This window comes from Pelophylax lessonae (assembly GCF_965119305.1).
Source record: "Pelophylax lessonae genome assembly, chromosome: 3".
NCBI lineage: Eukaryota > Metazoa > Chordata > Amphibia > Anura > Ranidae > Pelophylax > Pelophylax lessonae.
The window spans coordinates 635,412,342-635,422,817 of NC_138770.1; the positions used below are offsets into that span (position 1 = coordinate 635,412,342).

The window sequence follows — 10,476 nt, forward strand, 5'->3', positions numbered from 1 at the left end:
GTGCGCATGCCTATAAGTCACTAATCCAATATTTGCCTCCCCATTTTAACTTAAATTCACATAAACAATGAGAAACAGGAAACAAAAATGGTGTTTGACAGCCCTAAAAAAAAAAAAAAAAAAAGTTGCAACTTTTGGCATTGTTTTTACATGTGGGCGATATTTCAATTAAAAAAAAAAAAAAAAAAAAAAACACCATGCATATACACCAGCTAAAACCATATAGGAGTAAAGTTTTTATATTTACTGCCATCGTTAATTTCATTAGCTTGAGATTCCTGTAATTACAAAGCCATGGAGAATGAATACCCCAATTGTCTGGCAGCATTGTAAGCCTTTTCAACAGAACTCCCCGGCTGTATAGCATGTGGATAGAGAAGAAAGAGTTCTAGTTGAAAGCAAATGGATATAGTTTCATTAGTAAATCAGATGCACATTTTGATAGGAAAGGAGCAGAAATATCCTTTGTATATGAATGCATGCTTTTTTTTTTTTTTTTTTTTTTTTTTTTAACCTTTAAAATGAGATCAGGAAGTGCAGATGGCTGATTTAAGGCACAGTATATCATCAGACCAGAAGTAAAAACCATTGCGTGACCACAAGAGTTAAAACAGTCTGCCTATAGCAAATGAGGACTTTGGAACCTTTCGCAATGGTCCTGGATAAAGGCAGAATTTTTTTTTTTTTAAATGTATATACACACTAGGCAGAGACAGAACCCACCGTTTAGACAAAACATCAACGGTATGCTTTTTTTTTTTTTTCATTTCCAAAAATTTATTGGGAGAACTACAAAACATGTACAGTACAAAGAATACAGTCTCACAATTCTTAGTGAACCGACTAATTATATATACATATAATTATAGTCAACTCATCCTTTTCTTTACATTCAGGAGGAAAAAAAAAAAAAAAAAAACCTGTTAAAGTAGTTCAGAGAGAGTACATAGTGCTTAATCTGTACCTACTATGTACAAAAAAAAAAAAAAAAAAAAAAAAAAAAAAAAAAGGGAGAAAGGTAAAAAAAAAAAAAAAAAATAATGTTTTTCTTATTTACCATCTAGGCAAATTCTAGAGAAAAAAAAAAAAAAAAGTTTGGCTTTCTAGTTAAGGAATTCACTGAAGTACTTTTCATGTACTGTATGAAGTTTCAGGACTGTGGCCTTTTTTTTTTTTTTGCTCTTTTTTTTTTTTTTTTTTTTTTAAATAAGTGGTAAGGTATAACAAAACCCATCCCTACATTCAAAATGATCACACCTTTACAGAATACTTTTTTGGTTGAGACATTTTTATTTTTTTTAAGGCAAGTGTGAACTCTTCAAAAAAGGCACTGTGAAATATAATACTGGGACCCCAATTATTGCTACATACCATCACAGTGATTGCGGTGGAAATCAGACAAAAAAAAAAAAAAAAGAATTTATATATATATATATATATATATATATATATATATATATATATATATATATATATATATATATATATATATATATATATATATATCTCATGTGAGCGAGTAACTCGGGAGTCAAATTATAAAGTTTTTGCTTTAAGTTCACTTTTGGACGGGTTGAAAAAAATAAAAAATATTATATAATAAATTGGGGGTGGGAGAAAAAGATGAAAGAAAAAAAAAAAAAATGTACATACAAAAATTCCTCAAACTTCTTATCCACAGCACAGAGATTTCTTTACAGAAACCATTAATCTTTTTCTGTTTTTTCTTTTTTATTAACGTAAACAAGGAAAGGAATTAATGAAATAAATATTACATACAATCTCTTAAATTAAGATTTTACTCATTTACAATAAAATAAAACAGGTGAAGTTACAAAAAAAAGGCATATATTACTGTGAAAAGAACATACACTCAACATTTTGCAGATTAATAATGGCAATCATAATTTAAACGTAATAAAAGAATATATATCTATTGCTTTTTTCATCATACCCGATAAATACAGTATGAACAAATTATTCAATGTATATTTTTCACAAGATAATAAATAAGTTAAATAGTTTCATATTGAGTTGTGTGCAGTGACAGGCAAGCAACTCAGACAGCTAAAATAATATAATAATAATAAAAAAAAAAAAAAAAAAAAATCAGCAGTTATTCAACAATTATAAACTAACTGAGTGCTTCCGAGAAACATTGTTCTAAGCTAACAGCCCACTAAGCAATGGAAATGGAACTGATGTTAACTTTGGAATGAAAGTTTTTTTTTTTTTTTGTTTTTTTTTGTTTTTAGTACATGTTAAGCTAAAGAAAAAAAAAAAAAAAGTCTTAGAGGGTTGCTTGTTGTTAAGGCATATTCTTGGCAGGATGGTGATTTCTTTTTTTAAAAAGCTTATTAAAGTTTTTTTTTTTTTTTTCTTTTTTTTTTCTCCCAACTGGACTGTTGTGTTTTTATTATTAAACACCTGGGGGAAAAAAAAAGAAAAAAAAAAAGCTAAAGTGTAATTCCCCAAGTTTGCTGTGCTAATGCTTCAAGAGATGGAATGCCTGCTGGTGTTAAAAATATCCCCCGCCCCCACCACCCCCCCCCCCCCCAGAAAAAAAAAAAAAAAAAAAAAAAAGAACACATCCCACCCGCTAACCCCCACAGTTCTATAAAAATAGTTTTGTTCTATTAAGTTTGCCCTTTTGCGAGTAAGGTTTTTTTTTTTTTTTTTGTTCAGCTTTCAGGATTTCTTTTTTCACGAGTCTTTTCTGACCCTACTTTACATTAAATAAAAATTGGCAGAGGCACAAAGGCAAAAAACAAAAATAATAATATTAATAATAATAATAATACAGGGAACATCTTGAGTGCCAGCTGTATACAGTTCAAGTGTTTAGTCCTTGCCATGATTACATTGGTGTAAGGCTTAGGTCATCATCCTCTCTGGTCTTCTACCCTCCTGAGTCTGTATCACACTGGGCAAGAAGTGCAGGGATAGACTGGCAGCTTTTCGTGACAGAAAGAGAGAGGGGGAGGGGGGGTAAAAACTGGACCCGGATGCTTCCGCTGTACTTAAAGGCAGGGTGGGCAAAAAAAAAAAAAAAAACCCTCTAGTCCAATCACCAGGACAGCTTGTGGAACCCAAAGACCTCAGCTGCAACATAACCTCAGCATGCAGAGCTTTGACTGTCTTGACTTTCAACGAGGAGCTTTACAACCAACAACGTGACCAAAAGAGGCTGCGCTCTGCTTGTCCTTATAAAAGAAAAAAAAAAATATGAAGAGGTTTTGCAGCAGCTGCGGGCTTTACAGCACTGCCCTCTGTTCTCAGACAGGTGGCTATGAAGCCCAGATCATTTATTATATAAAAAAAAAAATAATAATCATACCAGCCCAGGCAGCAACTTGCCTCCTCAGTCCTGTCTGCCCCCTAGAGAAAAAAAAAAGGGGGAGTTGATGGCTCAGTCATCAGAGATGGACAGCCTGCTGAAAATGGGCAGGCGCCTATTAGAGTCCAGGGTAGGGGAATCCGATCCACTCAGGCTGCCGGAGCTCAAGGAGCCGCTCAGATAACTCTCCCGGTCAGAGAGGGAGTCAGGTGGGCTTGGTGGAGCATCAAACACTGGGGATTCAGAGAGGCGCCGCAGGGGCTGGAAGTTAAGGCTCGGCGGGGGCGTGTTGGAAGAAGCTGGTTGCTGCTGCTGGCGGCAGAAGACTGCAGGGTTGTAGCTGGACAGGTTGTGGGTCTGGATCGCCAGGGGCGTAATCAGGCTGAGTTCCTGGCCAGAGAAGGTGAAGGCATTGTTGGCACATGGGATAGTCTCCTCACAGTACAGGGAGTTAGAAGGCTGCGGGGGAGGTGTGCGTGAGGTTGGGCTCTCCAAAAGAGGGGAGTCCAGGCTGTGATTGGGGAACCCGGAGAAGCTGAGGCTGTGGTGCAGTTTGGGGCGCTGGCCGTTGAAGCAGTCTGTAGGGGAGCCACCTCCTCCAGGTGCCTGCCTCCTCTCCTCGGCGTTGTGGATGAAGTGGCAGCGGGGACCATAGGGGCAGAAGCCAATAGTATGGAAGGTACGGCACAGCTCGGTCTTGTACTTGGGGTGCCGGGTAAGGCTGCGAAGCTCATGGAACCCATGGGCAAACTGGCACTTCTCACCATACTTGCAAGTGCCACTCTCCTCGAAGGGCCGGCAGAGCTCCGTCTTGTAGCGGGTGGAGTTGATCTGAGCACCGGACTTCTGCTGCTGTTGCTGCTGCTGGAGATGCAGGAGGTGCTGGCTACGTTCTCCGTTCTCACTGAACGAGCGGTCCCGAAACTTGTTCTCTTTATTCAGCAGGGCAGTGGTGTTCACCACCGAATCCTTGAGGTTGTTGTTGCAGAACTTGGGGGACGAGTTGTTGTTGTTAGCCAGAGCCTGCAGGTTGCTGGCCGAGTGTCTGCGGAGGAACCCAGGGAGCAGGCTGGAGGTGGGGGCTGACACCGGGCTGCCCACTGCCTTCTTGTCCAGCATGCTGCTCAGATTCAGATTGTTCAGGACTTTCTCGTTCTGGAGGACAAAAGAGGGAACAGATCAGACTTCTGCAATAGGATGTCTCTACACACGTTTAAAAGTTGTCCCCCCTTCAAAAAAAAAAAACAAAAAAAAAACCTAGCCTTCTGTAGAGCAAGCTTAAAAAAAAAAAAAAAAAAAAAACTAGCCTTCAGTAGACCTATACAACCCCCCCACATAGACCCCCTACATAAACAACCACCCCACTCCCCCTCTCTTTAAAACCCCCATGAATCACAGCTTGTCCACCCATGCACCCCCTCCCCAGTCTACTTTCAGAAATCCAACTTTCTGGAAACCCACCAATAGCTAGACCCCAACTTTCTCTACACGCCACCCATAGCCCAGACTTCTCCCCACGTCTCTCATATTCCACTCCTACAAAGAATACATTTCCACTGGCACACAACGTCACTCCACTAACTAGTGACAGCACCGGTTCTACATAGACGGTAACCAACTAAAGAGCCAACACTACGGCTCTACATAGACTGTAACCAACTAAAGAGCCAACACTACGGCTCTACAAAGACAGTAACCAACTAAAGAGCCAACAGTACGGCTCTACAAAGACAGTAACCAACTAAAGAGTCAACACTACGGCTCTACATAGACGGTAACCAACTAAAGAGCCAACACTACAGCTCTACAAAGACAGTAACCAACTAAAGAGTCAACACTACGGCTCTACATAGACGGTAACCAACTAAAGAGCCAACACTACGGCTCTACATAGACTGAAATCAACTAAAGAGCCAACACTACGGCTCTACATAGACGGTAACCAACTAAAGAGCCAACACTACGGCTCTACATAGACGGTAACCAACTAAAGAGCCAACACTACGGCTCTATATAGACTGTAACCAACTAAAGAGCCAACACTACGGCTCTATATAGACTGTAACCAACTAAAGAGCCAACACTACACTACGGCTCTACATAGACAGTAACCAACTAAAGAGCCAACACTAGACTGTCATCTACAACGCTCTACTAGTCCCAAGTTATAGACTTGTTAGTAATCCGACCTATGGCTGTCCAGCTGCGGTGGAGTTCGAGGGCTCACACAATATTCTAGAAACTTCCACATACAATAAAACACTTCCTATGGAGACATTAAAGCTCATTGTCATCCCCCACCCCCCTCCTCTATCCTTTATGTGGACAAGCTACAGTCATACAGTTTAAATATGCAGACTGATCACTGGAACACGTGTAAGAAATAAAAGCCTCAGAGATGTAATCCAGTTCAGATGAATAATAAAAACCTGATTGTCTACAGGAAGCATTTACTGCAAATATATAAAATATTGCATTAGCTAGTATAACCTAATGCAAGTTCATCTGCTGCCGATGCAAGCTCTAAAGAATGCTAAATAAAAAAATAAATAAAAACAAAAAAACACAACCTAATATTTCAATCAAGTGTTAATAACCTAAAGTTTCTTCTGGATCAAGGAAAAATCTAAAGCAAAACTACTACTTCAACTTGATGCAACTTGACTGCTGCTGCACAGACAATAAGAATGCCACAATTAGAAACTGTAAAATGCATCAAACAGTTAAATAATTTGAAAAAAAAAAAAAAAAAGTTTCCTCGGCTGATCGGCTATATGAAGCATCGAAAGCAAAAATATATTTTTTTGCAATGGCAGATCAGCTACTAACTTGATGCAAGATGATCTGCTGAAAGCTCCATAGACAAGAAAAGATTTATATAAAAATACATTTTAAAAAAGTTTTAAACTTTTTCACTAAGGTCAGATGGGAACAAAAAAAAAAAAAAAAAAAAAAAAAAACCAGCAAAAAACTTTTATTGCCTATAGGAGGCGTCTAATACAAACTAAAAAAAAAAAAACTGCATTAGCAGATCTTCTAGTTTAACCTGATGCAAGCTGTAGACAATACCAACGCCAAACTTTAAAATGTTTTCAAACTTTTCAGTTGCTTGATTGGCTATAGGAAGCATTTAATGCAAGAAAAAAAGTTGCATTGGCAGATCAGCTTGTTTGACCTGCAGCAAGCTCTGCAGACAATAAAAGCAGCCTAGTAGAAGCTCTTATGGAGTGTATATACAGTATATAGGCGGTGATCAGCCAGTAGAACTTAGAGATCTGCTGCAAGTCAGTGTGAGGAGCTCTCTGTGCCTTCTTTTATGGCTGCTGCAAACTTCTCCAGCAAACTTTCCTAGATCTCCCCTGCTGCTGACACACAAATCATGCACACTGATCAATGAAGCTGAGTTTTGTTCCTCGCCCCCCAAACTCCTTCCAGGGATCTGACCCCCCTCCCCCCTGCACTTTCCAGGGATCCCCCTTCTACTTCCAGGGATCCATACTTCCTACAGACCTTCCAGGGATCCCACCCTACTTCCAGGGATCCATGCACCCTACAGACCTTCCAGGGATCCATGCACCCTACAGACCTTCCAGAGATCCCATCTTACTTCCAGGGATCCATGCACCCTACAGACCTTCCAGGGATAAATGCACCCTACAGACCTTCCAGGGATCCCACCCTACTTCCAGAGATCCATGCACCCAACAGACCTTCCAGAGATCCACGCACCCTACAGACCTTCCAGGGATCCCACCCTACGTCCAGAGATCCATGCACCCTACAGACCTTCCAGGGATCCATGCACCCTACAGACCTTCCAGGGATCCATGCAACCTACAGACCTTCCAGAGGATCCATGCAACCTACAGACCTTCCAGAGGATCCATGCAACCTACAGACCTTCCAGAGGATCCATGCAACCTACAGACCTTCCAGAGGATCCATGCAACCTACAGACCTTCCAGAGGATCCATGCAACCTACAGACCTTCCAGAGGATCCATGCAACCTACAGACCTTCCAGAGGATCCATGCAACCTACAGACCTTCCAGAGGATCCATGCAACCTACAGACCTTCCAGAGGATCCATGCAACCTACAGACCTTCCAGAGGATCCATGCAACCTACAGACCTTCCAGAGGATCCATGCAACCTACAGACCTTCCAGAGGATCCATGCAACCTACAGACCTTCCAGAGGATCCATGCAACCTACAGACCTTCCAGAGGATCCATGCAACCTACAGACTTTCCAGAGGATCCATGCAACCTACAGACTTTCCAGAGGATCCATGCAACCTACAGACTTTCCAGAGGATCCATGCAACCTACAGACTTTCCAGAGGATCCTATCCTACTTCCAGGGATCCATTCTTCCTACAGACCTCCAGAGGATCCACACCCCCTCTACCCCAGTGCACGGTTCCTTCCAGTGATCCCCTTTCCCTTCCAGGGCTCCACACTCCCTTCAGATCTTCCAGGGCTCTACACTGCCTCTAGACCTTCCATGCTGCCTCCAGCAGCTTCCCCTCCCCCCAGCGCCAGGCTCCCCCATACACACCTTACAGAACAGGTCGATGTCGTAGAAGGCGGATAAAAGTGTGGCAGACATTTCCAGCTCCAGTTTGTACTGAGTCCAGAGGACCGGGGAGATCCTGCGTTCCTGAAGGGCTTTGGACTAGCCACGACTAGAGAGAGTCTCCGGGACTGGCGGGCAGGCGGGAGGAGGAGATGGGGGGGTGACAGGTCCGGAGCGGCTGGGAGGACTCGGGGTAGAAATAAGTGCAACGAGCTGACTCCCCTCTCCGCGTGTAGACACCACTATATAAATGCTGCTAGGGTGCGCGGTGGGAGGAGATAGAACGCTGACCCGGCCGGGGTCTCGTGGCAACGCCTCCTCTCAGAGCCGTGACGTCAGGCTGCCCGCTTCCTATTGGACGCCGCCAATTCGCTCGGGGTAGAAGCTCGCGGAGTGGGAGAGGGGGAGCGGCAGTCCGGAGAGGAAAGGAGAGGAGAGGGAAGCAATGTAGGCTCAGCTGCTGGGGCCGGGCGGGAACCGAGACAACAGGGCTCACCGGCCTGACTCTGCGTCTCTGGCTTGCCAGCTGCTGTGGGACTACAAGTCTCAGAATGACTGCAACCGCGACAGCTGGTGAGTCACAGACTCTGAAATCCTGACCCGGCTAGACGAGGCATGCTGAGCCCCCCCCCCCCCCCAAAAAAAAAAAACACTCTTAGCCAGACTATGCAAGTCTTACAGTGTAACCCCCCCAGGAGTAGCCATAGAATACACCCCCCCCCCCCCCCAGTAATGCAGAGCCATGCTGTGTACCCACCATAGATGAAACTTCTATGGGTCCCCCCATCCCCAGTAATGGTGAACAGTACCATGCACCCCCCCAGGAGTAAAGAGCCATAGAATACGCACCCCCCCAGGAGTAAAGAGCCATAGAATACCCCCCCCCCCCCAGTAATGCAGAGCCATGCTGTGTACACACCATAGATGCAACTTCCATGGTGCCCCCCCCCCTAGTTATGCTGGGCGACTATGCAAGTCCTACAATGCACCCCCCCCCCCAGGAATGCAGAGCCATAAAATGCACCTCTCCTAGTAATGTAACTCCTATAATGTAACACCCCCCCCCCCCCCCCCAGTAGTGCTGAGCTATACTATGCACCCCCTCCCAGTAGTGCAACTCCCATAGTGCACCCCCAGTAATGCTGGGCTATACTATGCACCCCCCAGTAATGCAACTCCTCTAATGAACACCCCCCCCCCAGTAATGCAACTTCTATAATTAACCCCCCCCCCAGTAATGCTGAGCCATACTATGCACCCCCTCCCAGTAGTGCAACTCCCATAGTGCACCCCCAGTAATGCTGAGCTATACTATGCACCCCCCAGTAATGCAACTCCTCTAATGAACACCCCCCCAGTAATGCATTGAACACCCCCCCAGTAATGCTGAGCCATACTATGCCCCCCCAGTAATGCAACTCCTCTAATGTACACCCCCCCCCCCCCCCCCAACAACAATAATGCTGAGCCATACTATGCACCCCCAGTAAAGCAACTTCTATAATATATGTACTGAGCCATCATAATATGCACCCCCCCCCCCCCCCAGTAATGGTGAGCAATACAATGCACCTCTCCACCCCCCAGTTAAAGTTGAGCCACTAAATGTCCTGAAATACAGCCCAGTATCCTAGAAGTTGTGGGACTACAAACTCCAGCATGCACATCACACTTCCCTAGATATTAAAAAAATCACTGCATGTAATCACTGACTTGTTCATGGTTTGTTTCCTGATTGGAGCACTACAAGATCCAGCATGTTGAGCCCAACGGCTTGTTTTCATGGTGGTATTTGAACTACAAACCTCAGCATGCATCTCACTTTTTAACTTTTTTTAATCTTCCTTTTAAATACTTCGCTATGGATGGGAGCTCCTGATTGGCTCCCATATGCATTGTCTGTACTCCAGCTCTAGTGTCACATTGCACTCTGAAGCAGACCGTTAGTTTCTCCCAATCCTACAGCAGATGTGGAACTACAAGTCCCAGCGTGCAAGACCCCAATTCTTTCCTATTACCCTCTTCCTATAAATGTCATTACTGATCTGTACCCCCCCCCCCCCCCCCAGTTCTATTGCTGCAATTTGCTTTCATATAGATACATTTCCCTATGCATGTGAGCTCTGACCAGTTCAGTTCCCCAGTTATAGTACTGCAAGTCCCAGCAAGCCCTCGCTGCCAGAAAAAAGGACTGGTTTTCATGGTAGTTGTGGACCTTAAAGTCACAGCATACCATGCACTCCTTCCCCCTATACATCCCTGTAACTTCTGATTTGTTCCCATATGCTCTAATACTGCAATACGCTCAGAAACACACTTTGTTTTTATGGCTTTGTAAAGTTGTGGAACTACAAGTCCCAGCATGCAATACGCCTACCTTTTAGAAAAGCTTTTTAGGACCATCCTCATGTGACTCACTGTAATAAATACATTTCACTATGCATGGGAGCTCTGACCTAGCCATGTGTATGGTTTGTTTCCACAAAGTCCCAACAAGTACTCATTGTCAGCATTCATGACTGGTTTTCTAGAAGACGTGGAACTACAAGTCTAAGCATGCC

The 10,476-nt window shown here is 43.6% G+C and overlaps 1 protein-coding gene across 1 annotated transcript; it reads right to left on the reverse strand.

Annotated features, from left to right (window-relative positions):
- Positions 1-2,218: 2,218 nt before the first annotated feature.
- ZFP36L2 (ZFP36 ring finger protein like 2) lies at positions 2,219-8,156 on the reverse strand. The gene is made up of 2 exons (XM_082252558.1): positions 7,898-8,156; positions 2,219-4,492 (listed from the first exon to the last, which is right to left on the reverse strand). Exons 1-2 carry the CDS (start codon positions 7,946-7,948, stop codon positions 3,410-3,412), a joined length of 1,134 nt encoding a protein of 377 aa, XP_082108684.1. The 5' UTR covers positions 7,949-8,156; the 3' UTR covers positions 2,219-3,409.
- Positions 8,157-10,476: the final 2,320 nt, after the last annotated feature.